Here is a 19415-nt window from a genome sequence, read left to right as displayed (position 1 = left end):
GCAAATGTTACCAAGTTTGCAAAACTCCAAAGCCACGAGGTGCCAGGGTCAGTTTGCTGTGCAGCCTTCAGGCAGCCGCTCTGTGCATATGCATTATGAAACCACTTTAACGATATGATCATATCCTAGTTTTTCACCTTTGCCTCACTCAGCACAGCCGATGAACCTGCTCTGGGAATGATCTGCATTAATGTGGAGCTGTAAAAACTTCAACCGAAGTCAATGAGAGCTGTGCTTTGAGCAGGGGAAGTGTCATTTAATGCTAAGCACTCTGAAATATCAAGTCTAAATGTCTCAAATTTGGTACATGTAATGTAGTGAATGTTTTTTATATTACCATGCCTGGGCCTTAGCTCCCTGTCTGTAAAATGGGGATGATAACAGGGAGATTGGGAGCTTAATCACCTTATTGGTTGTGAAATACTGCTGCTTTTTGGTGTTGAGCAAAGGATAAGCAACCCATGAGGAGCTGAGTAATTGTGCATGCAGAACAGCGCCTCAATAGAGTACAATAAAGTAGGAGCTATGTGTCCTCCAACGAAGAGAAAACAAGATACTGAGAAGCTGCAGATGAAGTTGTTTGAAGGGTGCCGAGAAGCCTGCGGATGTTCGTAGGTGCCCGGGGTGGTTTTGGGGATGCCTAAATGCCGAGCTCTGGACTGTTTCAGGCACCCAGCGGCACGCGGCTACAGCTCAGCGCCATCACCTTTGGTGTTTGGGGACAGAGAGGTCCTTGAGGTAACCCTCCTGTATGTGGTCTTGCAATCAACACCTTCATTAAAGTGCATAATTACCAGAGACTGCTTAAGGTTGTCTTGGCAACCTTAGTTCTCACATTTTCTTAAGTTTTGAGTATGTGACACTGCAACCTTTATAATTTCCTTTATTATACTTCTGCCCACACAGACCTGTACATACCCGCGTTGTGCGGCAGGGGCTCCCGTTTGCAGGATGCCTGATGGACCTCGATGTCTCACCGGCGTTGCAGTGCCCATCGTATCTGCGGCCCTGCTAGCAAGGGCTTTCCTGGGAGACTTGGTCTGGGTCTGCGTTGCAAAGCAGATGCTGTGCAGGATCCCTTTGCTGGCGGAGATCCCACCATCCAGGCAGAGATAGCCTGGATGTGGCATCCCCCACGCAGGGCTTTTCTCCCTGTAAATTTAACTGTGGGGCAGCTGTTCTGGCTTTGGGTCAAGGGCTGGGCTACGTCCAAGCAGTCGGTGGCAGGAGCAAGGTGGGGATGAAAGCAGAGCCCATGCCGCTTCCCTGCCGAGCTCCTGCAGAAGCGTGATTCCTGCGGAGGATCTGGCACTGGGCCGGCCTCTCTTGTCTTCCTGGGTCCCTGCCCTTGGTCGTGACACGTGGTTCTCGGGTCAGAACCAGGGGTTTGAACAGCATCAGCTTTCTCCCCCCACCGCCACCCCTCCTACTACTTCTCCTCCTACGGCATGGAGTGTTCTGCTCCATCCCTCCAGATGAGCCCACGGGACTCCTGGCCACCACCTGCGCAGTGCCAGGGTCAGTGTTTAATTGGTAGGGGTGTTAGAAGTATTTTTGGATGCCTTCTTTCATGGCAGCCTGCAGAAGGTCTTGCCAGCAGCATCAGCGAGGTCCGCTCGGCTCAGAGCAGCTCGTCCGTGGCGAGCCACGAGCTCTCCCTGTGGTCTCTCGCTTCCCCTTCTGTGCAGATTTTTTCCTTCCTTGTTAACACCGTGTTAGCTCTGAGCATAAAAAACCCCCGTCTGTTGCTTTTTATTTGTAAATTGAGGCCAGAAACGTATTTACAAGTTCACTATTTTGAAAATGATATTTTGAGAGGATGGGTTGGAAGGAATTGCTGGGCAAACTGAGCTAATAAAAATATTAATTAGCATGGAGAAATCATTTGGTGATTTTCATTTATGTATTTTTTAATTATGCATTGCTGCCTTTACTGATAAACCCCGTGCCAATAGTATGATCCATTTTGCTAGATAAACATATTACTTTGTGAGTTAATTAGTGTGCAATTGCTATCAATTAATACGTACTACTACTACTGATTCTGTGTTGAACAAGCAGATTCCACTACTATTAACTGTTTAAATTATTAATATTTGGAGCTGCCAAGAACCCCTCACCCAACGGTGTTTACTGGTAATTGCAGTGGCGCGAGGCGCCAGGTGGAGCTTTCTGTTCCTGGTGGTCTAAGTGCTATATTTTTTTATTATTTAGTCTCTTAAGATGTGGAAACTGTGCTTTTCCTGTGCTTCTGGTTTGCTACCATTTTTTGAACTTTTGGATTTCACGTTATGAAGTTTTTCTTCACAGCTGAAGTTTGGAGGAGCAGTGTAGGGAAAGGGATGGGTCAGGCTCACCTTGGGTAACTTTGGGTGCTTCATAGCTTAATAACTAAAGTTAATAAAACTGAATTAGGTATGTCTGGCTCTGGCTGGTGACATAGTCAACAGAAGGAAATGGATTCCTTTGAAGCTGAAAACGTTAGCTGGGGTGTTAGGAGCAGTTCTGGTAATAGCAGCAGGGAGCTGGGGCTCTGCGGTTGCATCGAAGAGGGGAAGTAGTTTTATCAGTGCTGGACACCTTTGAAACAGGGAGAGTCACATCCTCGCCTTAAGAATGAGCTCCTGATGAAACTAATGAGGGGCGGGGGGAAAATGCGGTGCAGTGTGGCAGGGCTGAGCCCCTGCGACCTGCCAGGATGTGGCTCTCGGGGCTCCAAAAAGATATAAAACAGGAAGATAAAGCCTGGGACCTTGAAAATGGCTGGGAAAGCTGTATCTTCAATAAATGCAGAACGGGGTGGTGGGCATCTAGGGCAATGCCCATGCCTTTTGCTGTGATGTGCCGGGGTGGTTGGGGTGGGACACGATGCTTGGCAGAGCTGTTTCTCCTCCTGGCTGGTGTCCCCAGGTGCTTAGTGTGGGTTTTCTGTCCCACCGAGGGCACTTGCTCTGCTCCAAGCCCCTGTACCATACCGTCCCATCCCATCCCATCCCATCCCATCCTGCATTTTGCTGTCAAGGTGCCTGACACACAGGAGCATCCTGATGGTACTGTGTACCTGCCAAATTTGGGATTAATTACAAGCCACGGTGAAGCAGGCACTGACACCTGTGATTTCCAGCATGCGTACTGACCGTGCTTTATCATCCCTATTAAGGCTCGTGCATCTTTTCTTAAACCTCCCAGCACTGAGGTTGCCCGGGAGACTGAGCCAGCACCACCTGCATTTGCCTTTGGCTCGCGCGGGGTTGAAGCCATGACCACGATGCTTCCCTGAAACAGGAAAAAATGCTCAGAATTAAAACTATCCTGTTTATCTCATCCGTGACATCCTGGTCCTTCGTACGGCAGAGCTGCGTTGCCTCCGAGGGGGCTGCAGTGGGATGGGGGGTCCTGGCAAGCCCTGGCATGCTCTGGGACATGCGCTGCGTGCGATGGGCTTTCTGAGCTCTCTTTTATTCCGGTGTGTTTGTTTTTGCTTCGCTTTGCTGTAATTAAATTTCTGGCCCTTCTGGTTGCCGAGGTGAGCTTCAAAACGCTCTGGCGGAGCGATGGTTTTATTGAATCTCTAGCAAATTATTGAAGCGTGGTAGGGAATTTTTCACACTTTCAACCTCAAGGTTTTTGGGAGAGCGTTTTTGCAAGTGTTTATTATAGTATTACCACAAGAAGTGAGACTACCCGGAAAATTTATAGTAAGCAGCTCATCAGCTGTGGTATGTCAGGGTAGCTCCATTGAAGTGCCTTCTCCAATGTCACTCAAGTAAGGATGATTTCTCCCAGTTTAGGACCTGGATGGTGGTTTTTCTTCAAACCTCCCAGCACTATTAAGCTGAAAAGTGTCTGTGGGTGCGCTGGGCAGAAACTCAGATTTTCTGCGTGAAATAATAAATCCGCTGCATGCACGCACATCTTCAGGCACCACGCTAAAGAAACCTGCTTGAAGACATGACCTTAAGTGTGCCAAAATTTCAGACTGTAAAGTCCCCACCTTAGAAGCTGCCACCACCTCATCGGGTCCTCCAACACCAGGGCTGGAGATTAACTTTTCCAGAGCATCCCAGCTTGGTCAATGTGCAGATGGACTTGCTCAGGACATAGCTCATGGTTTGGTGCTGCGGGAGGTGGTTGCTGCATTTGCTGCAGAGGTGGTAAATGGGTGTAGTGGGTGCAGGAGAGGGCTGTAGAGGGCATGGTCTCTTGTTGCAGGCAGAATAAAAAAGAAAAGGGTTGAAATCCTGGAAAAAAACGTATTCTGTTGCTGTTAAATTGGAGACCGCTTTTCTCAGGTGACCATTTATTGCACGTTTATCATGATTTGGGTGTTTAACTGCATGGCCCTCTGTACAGAACAGCTGAGCCTGTGGTGCAATCAAACCCAGTTGGAATTGTACTGTGAGCGTGGGAAATGCTAAAGGTACTAAAAATAACTTTGAAAGCATTTCCAGTTGGACGTCCAACAGTGGTGAGCACCTTTGATCCTGATCTCTTGTTGCCTTGGCTCCCCATCTTAAGTGTAAAGAAAATAATACCCAGTGTACAGAAGCTATGAGTATAAACTAACGTTCATGAGGTGCTGGGCGTCCTGGGTGGTGAGCCCCCAGGAGGGGAAAGCCCCAGGGGAGGGGATGGCTCTGCCTTTGCAGGTGAGCGGGGATGCCGCCTGCTGAGAGCGGGGCTGGGGCCGCGGGTGGTGGTACCTTGGGGTCCCCAGGGGTCTGCCTGCAGCCGGGGTCCCAGCCCCGTGTGCTGGTCAAATCCCAGCGCTTCACTCCTGAATGCTGGGCTTCGCAGATGCAGTTTGGTTTTTTGTCGGTTATATGTAATGCTTTTATAAAAAATGTGATTATGAGTGTTGCAGTACACCCTCAGCTGGGGTACGTGTGTCGATCAGGCAGGCAGACCCTTTGTGCCCATTTCTGTGATGAGTTTTGCTGGGCGTTGTATGAACACGCTGAGCTCTTCCCAGCCTTAACAAGCCCAAGCGCTGCAGTGCAGGAAGCAGGGGATGAAGGGCTGGGTTAACTGGGTCGCTTCTGCTATCATCTATAATTCCCCCTCCAATTTGATATTTCAAGCTCGCAGCTGAGAGCACCTACCCTTCCCAGCTCACTGTCTTCCACCCAGCATTTGCAATTCATGGCTGGTAAAGAAGTTTCCAACCCACGTGGCTGCAGGCAAAACAGAGGCAGAACCATTTGCGCAGCAAAAAGGCTCATGCAGGTCCCACTCCCACCAATCCCATTAATATCTTTGAGCGGTTTACTCTGAAACTCGAGGAAGAATTCAGCAACCTCACTAATAATTTCAGCGCTGGCCGGATTAGCAGAGGAAAGCAGGGGTTTAGTGGAGGAAAAAGAGATGTGAGGGAGAAGAGGAAAGGAGTGGAGGAAGACAGGAGTGGTCTAGGTGAGAGCCCAGGTGATGCTCAGACAGAGAATTTGCTGGGGAGGCAATAACCTACCTACCACGGGGATGGGGACTAGAGCTGTTGCAGGTCTGGGGCTGTGTTTGGGGACTCCTCAGGGGCATTTTCCCCCCAGGGCGGGCATCCAGCTTCTCCTGGAAACTGCCCCGGAGGGATGGGTGCTCACCTTGAGCTGCACCCTTGGCACATTTTGGGGCTGGATAGGGCCATGATGCGGTCTGGAAGGGGGAAGCAGTCACTGCTCCCACGGGAGCACCCATGGGGCAGAGGGCGAGGGTCCCTGCGGGTAAAGCCAGCTCTGGGTGAGATGACCTGATGGGCCAGGGAAGAAGTGTGAAAGGCAGAGGATGTCCAGGTTTAACCCCTGGCTGGTCATAACGGGAAAAGGGAGCGAAGTCTGCACAGGGGAACACCTCTCTGGTGGGCTCTCAGCAGCGAGGAGACCAGCGCTTTCTCAAGCCTCGCAGCACAGCAGAAGTTTTGTGGCCAGAGCTGGTCAAAATTGCTCAGGGGAGCAGCTGTTGGGCTGAAAATGCAGAATCAGCGTGTAAATTGCTCTGTACTCTTTTGCAAGTGCCTCAGCTCCTAAGTTCCCTGTTGAATGGGGTCTTGCCAATGGAAGTAGGAAGCAGCGCGGGGTGCTGGACACGAGGCATCCTGGCTGGGCTGCGCCGGGTGGTTTTGGGTCCCCGCTCTGTAGCAGTCCCTCCTTTGGGATGAAGCTGCAGGTGACACAGCATCATGCCTTTTGCTGCTAGTGCGCCCTGTCTCTAGAAACTCATGGACCCCAAATCTCTCCCCTGATCCTTCTCCAAACACAGCTCGGGGAGCAGATGGTAGAGCAGCACTGGCTTAGTCCCCAGCTCGCATCCTTTTCTTTGTTTTTCTCAGCAATGGTTACCTTTGTAAGACACCAAAGTCTTTAACCATTAGCAGGCAATAAAAAGGGGCAGCTGAGTTGGATAACACCCGCTAATCCCCTTCCAGGGTGAGCTGGAGAGAAGAGCCACTGCAAAGCTCAGGAGCTTATTCTGAGATGAGCGCTTTGGAGGCTTTGAGAATTGCATGGTGTTGGTATTTCATGAATAAATAACCCCCAGCGATATTTGTCACTGAATCTGCTTCATTAATGAGGGCCTGCAACAAAGGGGGAGGATGGAGAAAAGTATTTTCGAGGGAATCGAGGCGAGTGTGGGTGATGGGAGGTGGCATGGGGCTGGGTGAGGATGGGTACTGTGGTCTGCACCGTAGGAGCTGTACAAAGTCTGTGCACCATGCTGACCATTTGTGGCAACAGAAGTTGTTAGAAAAGTGGGGTTTACTGATGCTGGGTATGTAATCAGTGGGTCCTGGTAAGGAGGGGAGTGCATTTCATTTATTATTGTATCATTTGGGCGTCTGTGTGTGTCTTTGGGAGGGCTGGAGAATTAAAGAAAGAGCAAGTGTGTGTGTTCATAGATGTGCATGTGCTTGCAGAGAGAATCTGGCACCAGAAATTAGGTCGCTCGCTCCAAAATGCCCTTTTTGATGGAATCTGGCATCCGCTTCAGGGCAGTGGGGTATTGCCCCGTCCTCCCAGTTTGCCAGGTGCTGAGCCCTGCCTAGTCCCTGCGGCCTCAGTGCCTGGGTCCAGCCAGGGCCACCGGCAGCTTCCCCCAGCTCTCTGGTGTGCTCCGGGCACGGCACGAACTGCAGAGCCCGTCTTCTCCATCCTGCCTTGTCAGAACGGATCTGGGGGTTACTCAGTGAAATTCAATTCAGATAGATGGAGAACAAGAGAAAAGAGCTGTTCTTTTGTAGGCAGCTCGTTACTGCAGGGAAAGTGATTCATCCATCAGGGCTGGTCTAATCTGGCATGCCCGGGTGGTGGGGAGGGACGGCTGCCCCTGGTAGGCACCGTGCAACGGTGGCCAGATGCTGCCATCGCTCCTCAAGCGTCCCCTGCCTTGTCGGCACGCCTGATCTCCAGGGCCGGCTCTGGGGTTTGGGGGCTGGGGGCTGCGGTCCAATACAGCGGGCAGGGAGGGACGGGCAGGGGTCATCCCCAGAGCTGCGCGGGTGGAAAGTCATCTGCTCCGTGCCACGTGTTGCCCATCCCATTGTCGCTATGGGAGGTGGGTTAATTATTGCTCTTCACCCCCCAAAATGAAAAGGAGCCGCTGAGGCTGGCAGTGCCAAAGGCTCGGCAGCGCTTGCCTGCACTAAGCCTGGCTCCGCTGGCCCCTCCAGATTCAGACGAAAGCAAAGTTTGCTCCCAGCTCGCTCCGAGCATCACGTCAGCCCTCTCATCTGCTGACATCCCCCTTGTCGGGGCGCCACGTCGAAGCGATGCTCCTCTAATCTAACGACGGCCGACGCAGAAGCGATCCGGCCGAGCAGCCTCCCTCCGTCTGCAGGCAGCGCTGTCACCCCGCTCCTCTCGCAGGTGACATTCGAACACTTCCCTCCGGCTCCGCTGCCCCACCTTCCAGCGAGGTTAATATTTTAATACGTTTAATGGCTCATTCCAGCTCGGCAGCCCCTGCCCGTGCTTTGTCAGGGGTCATCCATTATGCCAGGCACAATTTCGGAGAGCGAGGTTCCCGTTCCTGTCCTCCACCCCCCAGAGGGGAGAAGGTCGGTTTGTGCTTCCAGGTTTTAATTAAAAGCGTGACGAGCTGCCCCTGCCAGCCCCAGCCCGGGAGCACGGTGCTGTGCGGGATGAGCTGGCTTCTCCCGGCAGCACTCCGGCTCTCCGGAGCTACCCCGGCCAAGGATCCAGCCCCAGGGTCTCCTTTACACCACCGAAGGCAGCTGTAGCTCCTCACCTTCTCCGTCCAGGGACATGGGAGCTGCAGGAGGGTCTGGTTGTTTGGTGGCCAAATGGAAAAACCAGGAGGGAGGATGGGGGTATGGTTCTCCTTGCAGTCTACCTACGATGAGAAACCCCTCCGGAGGACCAGACGGGGCTGAGCTTTCCGGGTGGGCGGTGGAGGAGTTGTCATGGTTTGTTGTTTTTTTTTAAAAAATAATTCTCCCTGCATTAATAAACAGTGGTTTTGGTTAGTAAATAATATGCCCTTTCTCTCCCCCATCTCTCCAGCAGAAATACGTGCCCTGATCTAATATATTCTGCCTTTCTCATTCCCTCACTTCGGAGGAGCTGCAAATTCTGGTGGGAACAGAGTGCTAATAGAAAAGGGCCTCTAAAGATATTTGAAACATGACCAAGAAAGGACAGAGGAAGATTCAGCTCCAAATATGCTGGAAAATCTAGGAGATGGGCCAAGAAAGGGGGAATATCGGAAGCATGATCACCAAGAGGGAGAAGTTAATTGGGAAGCATTAATTGGGGTGAAAGCGGGCAGTGCAGACATGGATTTGCTATGTGGGGCAGTGATGCAGCTGGAGGCACCACGGTGGGCATGGAGCTACCCTGGCACTGGGGTAGCTCATCTGCCCTGACCCATGGTAGCGGAGAAGCTGCCCTCCACCTCTGTCTGAATGGGGACAAGCCAATTTACCAGTTCTTGCTGGTTTTATGGTGTTTTCCTTGTTGAAAGTTCCAGCTTTTGGAATCCTGTGATTGCCTGGAAATCTGGAAACTACAAAATCGTGACTTCAATACTGCATAGGCCTTTATTTCTTTGGGTTTGGTCTCTGGGTAGTTTCTAGCCCTTGAGTTCTCAGGGAAAGGCTCAATTATGCCCTGAAGGCTCAGAAGGCAGAAGGCAAATTTAGGGGAGGAAAAAAAACCCCACCACCCAGTGATTGATTTATTTTTAAAATCTCATCATTTTTATGCCAATCTCTTTTTTTTTTTTTTTTAATGCCTGACTCATGATTTTTGCGAGCGTTTGGTGTTGGCAGGGCTGTGTGCGTGAGTGTGACGGCGTGTGTGTGCGCAGGGGCCCTCTGCTGATAGATAACGCAGTGCTAGTTTGAGACAGCAGTGCTGTGGTCTTCAAGGGCTGCTGAATATATTCCTCTAGTCCTGTTTCATTGCCAAGCACATGGTTTTCAAGTTAAACACCCCCCTTCCCCCCCAAAAAAAAAAAGGGAGACTAGCACTGGGCATTGAGTCATTCTGTGGCTTTTTAGGTGCCGATGGGAGAGCAGGGGAGATGCTAAAGGGGAATAAACGCCTCTGTGCCTCCCGGCATTGCCTCGGGGGGTATTTTAAGGCAGAAGGGTCAGTGTTTATTTGCAGTCCCCGTTGTATAAAGATCTAATAAATAGCCTGTAGAAGTCAAGTCTGGCGCCATCAGTGACTACTTCTGTGACCCTGGGTAAATGGCTCCGTCGCTCTCCTGTCAGTAAGAGGGTGACGGGATCTGTTGCCCAAGATGGGTTGCAGGTATTGGTTAATATATAAAATGTGCTTTAAAGATGAAAAATACCTTGGAGATGCTTAAAGCTCTGAACAAGCATCTGTGTTCCCTTTGCAGGAACCCAGCAGAATTGTGCCTGAATACTTTGTCACAGACAAAATCTGCTGTGTGCGCAGCTCAGAGAGGCAGGGCTGGGAGCTTCCCAAGGCTTTACGTGGCCATTGAATTTGTAGGCATTTATGCTTCTTGCTTGCTCAAGAGAGGGGTGTCACAGCGCGGCTGTGCCTGGCACTTTGCAGAGCCGTCACGGGCTGGAGCAGTGCAGCGGGGAGCTGTGCCTGCACCCCTCACGGCATCCCCTGCTCCAGGTCCCCCGGCCCACGGAGCCAAGCGCAGGGATGAGCCTCTGCATCCACATCCCAGCAAGTGTGAAGCCAAGTTTTGTATGGCTTTCCAGCTTTAGCAAGTGTCCCCAGGTGATGGATGAGGTGTGGGTGCTCAGGGAGGTTTGGCCCAGCTGTGAAACATCCAGGAGGAGTTTCACTATTGTGGATTTGCTGTTGTCTAGCATAGGGTTGGATTCACACACAACTCCAGGCTACTAATAAAGTATCTCTTAGTTACTGGTTTGCGTGAAAATGGTAGATAGTGTCTTTGAAACCCCTTAACTGCTTCATTTTCATCAAGGATCTCAGGGTTACACAGCAGATTTATTTTATATAGTGTAATCACAAAGCCTTCATTTTCTTGGGAAGCCTCCTTTTACTCACTTTTGCTAATCGAAATGCCATGATTTTGCCAGAGCAGCTTGCTTTGTGGATTGCCCTGCCTGTGCCATGTGCTGCCAGCTCCCTGCCAGCCCTAACGGTGCTTTTTCTCTCCAAGGGAAGAAGCGATGCTGTCCACCTACTTTGAAACCATCAATGACTTGCTCTCCTCCTTCGGGCCAGTCCGAGACTGCTCCCGCAACAACGGCGGCTGTACCCGCAACTTCAAGTGTGTTTCAGATCGCAAGGTGGACTCAACGGGCTGCGTGGTAGGTACCGCGGCTGCTGGCCCCTGGGGCTGGCGTCTGTTTTGGGCACAAGCCGGAGGGGGACGTTGCCTGGTCCCTCTCCGGGGCTGTGGCCAAGGGGATGGACGTGTGTTGCTGGTGGTGGACTCCCCCCACCCCTGGGGTCTTCACGGCAAATCACATATGCCTTAAGGACCTCAGGGAAGGAGCCCGCAGGCTCAGATGACCAAAAGAAAAATGCTTGAGGCTGATGGTCATTTTCCTGCTTGTCAGGAAAGCACGGGCGGAAAGCAGTCTCGCTTTTTCTCCTGCCTTGTGCTTCCTTCCCAGCGTGGGAGAAAGATGAAGCATCTCCCCACTCTCTCCCCCTCCGGGCCCCTCTGATGCCTGCAGAGTTTCAATTTGTTTCTGAACGTGCTCACGTCTTGCCAGACAATCTACTGAGTCCCAGGTTTTGGAGTCGCCCCTCCAGAAGACCCCTTAGACTCTAGGCCACTAGTTTTGGGCAGAGGCTCTGAATCGTTCCCAGCTATCGATGCACAGAGGGTTTTGCTGTTCTTCCAGGTGTGAGCAGCAGAGCTCAGCACCTCTCCCAGCTCTAACCCATCTCCCCCGACAGCAAACTTGCCAATTCCCTGCATGCAGAGCTTGTGCGAGTCCGGTATGACGTGCGGAGATGCTGGGGCAGAGCCTTGGGAAACTGGGGGAAACCTGGAGCATCCCTTCTCGTCTGTCTGTTGTAGGAGCCCCTGCCTGCCAGGCAGCGGGTGGTGACCCCCGAGGGGGTCCAGAGCTTGTCACCTGCTCCACCTGCCCTGCAAACACACGCTCGCTGCTCCTAAGCCCCCCGAAACCCCTCTGCCCCTTCCCCTCCCTCTCGCCGCAGGTAGATCCCCCATTGCCCCATCCCTCCCATCTCAGCAGAGGCGGGAGTTAAGTGTCTCTTTATTTATTGAAGATGTTTATACACGGCAGCCGGGAAAGGTCAGGCTGGAGTGGTGCCGTCCCGGGGGTGGCATTTTCATTATCCCCTTCTCCAGTTGCTTGTTAAGGCCGTTTAGCACGACAGCCTGATGTGTCACCGGCGGCGCCTGGTGCCATCTCCCCCTTGCCGCTCCTCTCCCTTTCCTCCTTTCTTTTCCCATTGTTGTTTTCTTTTGTTCCCTTTTCCAGGGAGCAGCTGCCTTTCTAGTCTTTTGGGGGGGGGTTCCCCCTTTTTTTGGGTGTTATTTTGCTCTGAACGCCAACGTGCCTCCCAGCCACTGTCAGAAGCAATCGGGACTCTGATCGCCCCATGCCGCTGGGAAGAGATGCCTCTTTTTAAAAGTCAGGATATATTAAGATAGAAATTGTCAATAAATTACAGGCCTAGCGCTCGCCACGCCGGCGCGCGGAGAGGCAGAAATTGAAAACTGTGTCACTCAGGGAAAATAACCCCCCCACTTCTGTAATGCCTAACTGAGGCTTTCTGCAAAGAGAACGAACCGTGTACAGCAGGCAGCGGGGGGGAGAAAGGAGAAGCAGCCAGAGCCGTTCTCCAGGAGTGCATCCCCTCCCTGAGAGCCATGGGCGAGGGGTGACGCATGGGGACCGTGGGACCCCCCCTTCCCCCCACGACGCGCCAGGGTCCCGGGGCCACGCATCCCGTGGGGACAGGAGACAGTTGTAGAGATGCCTGTCTTTTCTCCCTCTGCTCTTCACCCCTTTTTCTCCCCACTGCAGGAGCAAGAGTCTGCTCTGCCCCTCTCCACAGCCCCCAGTCGTGGGGTGAAGCCCCCCCCAGCTCCTCAGTCCCAGCTGCAGCCTGAGGACAGCAGAGCTGAGCTCCCCGGGGGGAGTTTGGAGACGGCTGCTGCATCCCTCCAGCTGGTCCACGTATCTCCCTGCTTCCCATCGGATAGACACCAGGGGCACAGGGCTCCATCCCTCCCGGCTCTCCCAACCTCACGCAACATTTTACACTCATCACCTGCTTGTAGGTCCCCAGCAATGGCAGGGGTGCCAACAGAGGTCTGGAGGACACCGGCCCATGTTTCTGACTGTTGTCTGGGAAAAAGCCTAACGGGTGGGCAGGCAGCGCTGGCCCCAGCCCTGGGTCGTGCCCATGGCACTGAGTGGGGTCGCAGGTGATGGGAGCTGAGTTTCGGAGCTCGCCGCAGCCCTGGCAGGCGACTTTGCGGCACCTTCTGCACCGGTCCCTGTGCTGGGCAATACATCCCCTCCGCATCCCGCCCCTGCTCCCGGAGTCTGCCGGGTGTGAGCTGGACTTCCAGTGTGAGCAGGGATGGGGTCATTTGCTGCAAATTTGCAGGGATGTCAGTTAGTTTTAAAGCTGAACTGCTGTGAACTCAATTTGCCAATTTGGTAAATGCTATGGGCAATATCGGGATGTAATTTAATTAAGCTATCCCCTTTTTATAGAGTTCAGGGAGCATTCGTGTACTAATTTTAGCACTAGGTTTGCTTCAGCTTTACTCTGGACACTGTTTCGCAAATCATGACATGTTGTTAATCTTTACCAGTCAACAGTTTATTAATTTGCCGAGGACCACAGAAGTATATAATCAGTGGTTCATCAATCAAGGCTAAATCCAACAAATGTTCCAGGCAGGTACTGAGCATAAAATATACATGCAGCCTTGTAAGCAATTAATACACAGCAGAGTCAGAGCCTAGCAGCTCAACCAGGGAACAGCACAAATCTCAAAGATTTCTTATTCCTTTTATATATAATCATCATCTGTTACCAGTTCCTTCATGCCCTTAATACAGCTTCCAGTAATTCTGCAAGGACTGGGGTTGCATTTATCTTTGGGCTTTTTAGCAGCGTGGGCTCTGCCATTACCTAATTGTTTGGCCTTAAAAGGACTTGGTTAAAATGTTGAGGGCGGTTTGCTTGCAGCTCATGGTGGAGTCTCTCTTAGGACAGTCTCCTTGGGCTTATGAAGGACAAAAGAGGCTGTCGCTTTGCAAGTTAAAATCCTGCGTGTGAGGTGTCACCTGGAAGACCCCAAAGGGTCTGCAGTGGGGTCCCCACCCAGAGGGGTGGCGGGTCCCCAGCTTCCATCCCACACTTCCCGTGGGGCCCTTTTTTCTCCTCCATCTCATGGCTTTTCTGTTATTTTTACCTCTACCCAGTAGATGGCATTAGTGCATAAAGGTTTTCTGCAGTTCTTTTCTTATCGGAGGCCTTTTTTATTTGGGCAATTTTAGGAAGTATAAGCTGCAACCTTGCTAAGACCTTGGCATTGCTAACTGGAGCCTTGCCTTTGAGCCCTGCCTTGCAACATAACAAAACAATCCCCAAGCTCTAGAAAACCTGTTTCCATGCTGCTTTTCCTTGTTGCACCCTCGAATTGCCGTTGGATGTGGGGAAGCCAAGGGCATTTCCCGAGAAAAAAAATCCCAGCAAGCTTCACTAAATCTGCACTAAATCACTCTGCTCTGCACATTGAGTCCAGTGTGCATTTTGTACCATCTTGCAGGGATCATAGCAAACCAGGAGAAACTGTGCTGGAGGAGTAAGTCAGATTATTACCAGTAAAGGAATGTATATTGCTGATCCCTTCTACCAGCACGGTGGTAGCTGCTCAGCCTGGAGGGAGGATGTTGAAGGAGGGAAAGGGCTTAACCCTCACGTGTTGGTGATTTATAATTTGAGATGAAAACCTGTGAATTGGCCCTGAGGGAGTGAAGGAAACACCTGTAATGTGGCTTAAATTCAGGTTTCCCCACCTGTCTCTCAGCTTGGCTTCGCTCACTGGTGCCAATCCTCTCATCCGACCAGGGAGAAGGGGGGGTTGCTTGCATCTGCTGTCCCGTGGCCGTGGCCGTTTGCAAGCCCCAGCAAGGCAGGATTGCAGCCCCAGGGGAATAAGAGGGGTGAGGATTTTTTCGCCAAGGAAGGTGAGCTTTGGTCTTAGCGCGTGAGCCGGGCGAGGAGGTGGTCGGTTCCCTTCTGGTGCACGTTGGGTGTCCTTGGCATCGCCGTGGGAGGAGGCGGTAGCAGGCACAGGCGTGAAGGTGTGTGTCTGAGCTCTGGGTCCCCTCTCGGGATGGGATCTCGTCACTGTGAGGACTCCTGGAGAAGCAGGAGGGAATGAACTGCCCAGCTGGTGGTGAGGAAGGCAGCTCGGGGTCCCACACTGAGGTAGCGGTAGAATTAGGCCCCTTGTTTCTCTGCTGCGTGAGCAGCTTCACCGCAGCGGCGCGGCAGCAGGTGGGTGCAGGTGGGGTGGTCTGATGGTTCTGCAACATCTGTGATGCCTGCAGATGTTGGCAAGTTAGTCTTCTAAGTCAGAAGAGCATGACTGGTGTCCACGGAGGCCAGAGATGTTTCACGTGGATGCGGGAGGGCTCACAGTGTGGCTGTGCTCCAGGATCCATCCCACCTTGGGAATGGTGTTGGCAAGAGGTGGGATAGCGCACCGAACCCAGGCAGCGGGCGCTGCTGTTCTGCACAGACATGGAATCCTGCTGATCATCACCATCTCCCTGCCCACAGGCTGAGGTTCCTCTAGCACAGATTTATTTCTAATTTGAGCGAGAAAAAAGTATAGTTTGCCTCCAAGGACGATGTGACCTGTTCCTTTCCACGATCACGAGGTCAGCCCGTCAGGCAGGAGGGAGTTTGTCTGGCTCAGCAATATGCAGAAGGGAGAGCATCTACCAGAGAGTCTCTTAATGAAGCTATAGCCCTCGGTGACACCGGTGTGGTGTCAGTCCCAGCCTTTTTAGATGGAGAAGGAAGAGAAATTTGGCATGGTCCACACAGGCGTATAAGCTTTAGCGCGGCCTGTCTGGAGCTAATCCTTCTCTTTTGCTCTCTTCCACATCAAACCGATGGGCTGTTCCTTAGCCGCTGCAAAGCAGGACAGAGAAACGGCTTAATTTGAGTGTAACCGTTTCAGGGAGAACTGGGATTAGAAATGAAGGAGCAGGGCAGTGGCTACCTCTCCCGTCTCCTCCTTCCAGCACAAGTCACACGGAGTGGTTTGGGGACCAAGGGGAGTGGGGAGGTACTTCAAAATGAAGTGGATGATGCTGAGAACTGATATTCCTGGGGGGAAATTGGGTGTTTGGGAGTTTCAGCCCGAATCAAAATGCCATGCAGAAATCCCCAACATATGTGAAAATTCCAAAATACTTTGCCTCAAAACATCTCCTTTCTATGAAGGAGGGGGAAATGTTTAATTCCAACATTATCATCTGGAGTTTTATCTTATATATTGTGTTATTCCAGTGTACAGACTGAAATAAAAACAAAATTAGGCAGTGGAAACCAAAACATTTCACCCTTGTCAAAATTAAATGCTATCCTAATTTCCCAATGAATTTTGAGATGTAACTGATGGAATCCCACAAAGCACTTAAGCTTCATCAAATCTGCATATTTCTGACAGACAATTGTTCATTGAAAAATAAAAACTCATCCGTCCCTGCCTTACGAGGCACCTAGCTAATTATGTTAGAGATACATACGCCAGGGAGGGAGATGGGGAGGAAACCATTCTCTTCTAATCCCTTTAAAGTTTAGCTGGCTCCTTGAAGCAGAAGATGACTCCTTATGTATGTTATGGTTGGAAGCAGAAGCCCCCTGAGCTCAACAGCAAGCTCTCCTCCCAAGGAGCCTGCAGTTTTGGATTTATCTTGATAAGCCAGGTAACTACCTGTAATGAAACTGGGATTTGAGGAAGAGAGAGAAGTAAAGGATGGCAAAAGCCGCTGGGGTTGGTAGCCGGCCGCAGCAGGGAGCGGAGGGGCAGGTGGCGAACCCACCACCCGCCTGCCGTTGCTTTCAGTGCTGCAAAAGGGGTCTGCACCGTGTCGGGGAGTGGTGGCCAAATTTAAAAGCAAGTGGAATAGCTCAGGAGGCACTGAGGTGAGCTGGAGGTCTCTGCCTGCGCTGGGAGGAAGCAGTTTGGGTGATAAAAGCCCCATTTTCTCTAGCGTTGGCTTTTTCAGCGGCATTCCTCAGAGGGTTTGGCTGGCACCAGCCTTTGCCCCTCTGCTCCCCAGCAGACTGGGATGCTTCCCGTGTTCTGGTCACAGCTGGGTTGGGTCTTTGGGTTTGGTTTGGGTCGTAGGATTTGGTGTGTAGCATTGTGGCTGGGCTGTACCCTGGATGGCAGGTGGGGCACGAGTTGAATTTCTGGTCTCCCAAAGGTTTTTGGAGGTGCCAGCATCTGCTGTTGCTGGGAAGGGAAATGCCCTGATGGGCAGGAGATGCCAGCACGCCCCAAAATGGGCTGTTGGTGCCTCTTGGAAGGGAAGCAGCTGGAAGGTTTCTACTAGCTTGATTTCCTGGCTCTAGGAGCTCTGAACACTTATATCTGTGTACATAGCATCCCACCAGCTGCTTGAAATAAGTAAGTCCATCCCACTTTGAATTGAGATGCGAACATACACATAGTGACTTGCCCGAGAGGGTCCACGCAAGCGCTGTGCCGTGACCGGAGGCGAGGAGATGCTGCCTCATCGCCCAGAGCTTTGGTCTCCTTCGTGGAGCCCCCAGCTCGCTGTCACGGGGCGGGGGGGGCGAGCCGAGGAGCGTGAGCTATCACAGCGTGTGCTCAGGAGCCTGGAAGACAGATGGGTTTGATTTTCTGAGGCTAAAATAATGATTGATGATCTTGAAAGGGAAAAGGAAGCAGGGGAAAGGAGGGAGGGAAAAAAAGAGTGGGAAGATAATGACTGTTGCTTCAGAAAACAGTTGTAATGTTTCCCTCTGGGAAGGATGCTCCCCCGCAGCAGGGTGTCGGGGGGGTCTGCGCAGGCGGGTGGTGGCGAGGACATCGCTGCCCCGAGGAGGCAAGGCAGGGGTGGCCCGGAGAGGGACTGTCTGGAGCCGACAGGCACTTTAGCGACCAACTTTTTTGTCCGTTTTACCAAAATATTAGGACAGGAGGGATAGATGTTACCTGTAGAGACTGGGCTCTGTACAGCCAGACTCTGGTCCTGCTGCTGCTGAGGAGCGTTGCTCGCCGGGGGCCTTCTGGGCCAAGAAAGCAAAGGCAGAATAAGCCGAAGTTGCCCGCATCTATATATATATATGGACACAGAGGGGTTTACTGCATTTGTATCATTTCTGAGCTCCAACAAGCAAATAAAATACATGCCAGTGCATAGTTTGGAGCTCATTAAAATGCTGGCACTTGTTTGTACCTCAGCAGTGCTTCAGATTAATGTTTTTGTCTCACGCTGAAGAGGTTCCTCGGTGAGGAGTGAGGATGCCTCTAAACAAAGGGGGGTCGTTAGGGCCTTTGGACGTGCACTCGGTGCCTCTGCAGCACTCAGCCACCAGCCTTTTTTGCGGCCTCGGGCCAGCGGTGCTGGGGATGCGGTCTGGGGAACCTGCGCCGGGCACGGGGCCGAGGTCCTGGGTCTCGCCTCCGGATGCATCCAGACATGGGTGTGTGGTACCCGGAGCGGCACCGGGAGCAGGGCATTGGTGGCAGCTTCCCTGTGCCATTTTGAAGAGCCAGGCTCGCCTAAGGCCAGAGCATCACCTCTGACACCCCGGTGCAGGAGAAGTCTCTGGCAAAAAAGGCTGCTATTGTTGAGAAAAGAGAGCATAATAATAAAAAGGGCAGTTTACTCTCTACAGAAACACTTTATTAAATATTCTTTTTTTTAAACTTAATAACGGAAGAGAGGAGCTGAGCTGAGAAGCTCTGGCAGGCAGCTCAGATGGGGAGCTGGTATCCTCTCGTCTGGGGAATCTGTGTCAGTAATGAGACTCTGATTTTATTTCCAGTGACCCCCTCACCTGTCTCGCTGCTAATGAGCTTTGTAAACGAGAAAGGAGAAAAAAAAAAAAAAAAAAGGGGCCTTTGCTCACTAACACGAGCAGGGACTTGTCGAGATACTTATTTTCCTAAGACGCAATCTTGTACGGGTTTCAGCGGATGCTTGCTTTCTTTCCCCTTGAAGATGATCCTCCTCCTGGTGCGTTTGCTCTGGCTGTGCTGAGGACGGTGGCGGTGGGCAGCGGAGCTGTGCCGAGTTCTGGTGGCAGGAGGCCGTGCGATGTCACACGCTGTGCTGGGGTGACGGCGGTGGGCACGGCCATCCCGTTTCGTTCCAAACCGCGGCCCCGTGCATCGGCGAGGCTGGCTCTGGTGCCCTCCCAGGGTGGGCAGCAGGCATGTGGCGGCACGTCCTGCCAGCTCTGCCACTCCGTGTCACCTTGGAGATGTCATTTAAAGGGGAAAGAAGCCCGTTTCTCCAAAAATCAGATAAAAATAGCACTTTCTGATTCAGCATATCCATTCCCTGTGCGTGCTTGGAGTCCATTTGCTGACTGCAATCATAAAAATAAAGACCTGGGTGCTCTGCCCAGCGTGGCTGGGAGGGGACGAGCTGGTGCCCGGCTGTGCTATCAGCCAAACCCCACTGAGCTGCCGGCAGTTCCTCCTTCGTAAACCGATCGGCAGCAGCAGCATCGGGGCGTTGTAGCTGTGGGTCATGTTTAGCTTGCAGGATCTGTATTATCAGCGCTAACGCACAAGAAGACAAGAAACTAAGTTTTCTTTTCCAATCTCAAGCGCAATTTTCACGGCTGGCCATCGCCGCAGAGAAACCAATTCAGTCCTGCGTAGACAGAGTGGATTTGCAAGGCAGTGGAATTACATTTGTATGGTAACAGCTTCTCCCTGGT

The 19415-nt window shown here is 52.0% G+C and overlaps 1 protein-coding gene across 3 annotated transcripts in view; it reads left to right on the top strand.

Annotated features, from left to right (window-relative positions):
* The window catches only part of ASTN2 (astrotactin 2), a 362574-nt gene that overhangs the window by 184649 nt on the left and 158510 nt on the right, over positions 1 to 19415 (top strand). For all 3 annotated transcript variants that reach the window (XM_029999952.1, XM_029999953.1, XM_029999955.2), the window contains exon 11: positions 10627 to 10777. In XM_029999952.1, coding sequence (XP_029855812.1) covers positions 10627 to 10777 — 151 coding nt within the window. The remainder of the gene's footprint in view (positions 1 to 10626; positions 10778 to 19415) is intronic.

Source organism: Aquila chrysaetos, chromosome 24 (genome assembly GCF_900496995.4).
Source record: "Aquila chrysaetos chrysaetos chromosome 24, bAquChr1.4, whole genome shotgun sequence".
NCBI classification, from domain to species: Eukaryota; Metazoa; Chordata; class Aves; order Accipitriformes; family Accipitridae; genus Aquila; species Aquila chrysaetos.
The sequence above is the reverse complement of the archived record's forward strand: the minus strand, read 5'-3'. Positions and strand labels throughout refer to the sequence as shown.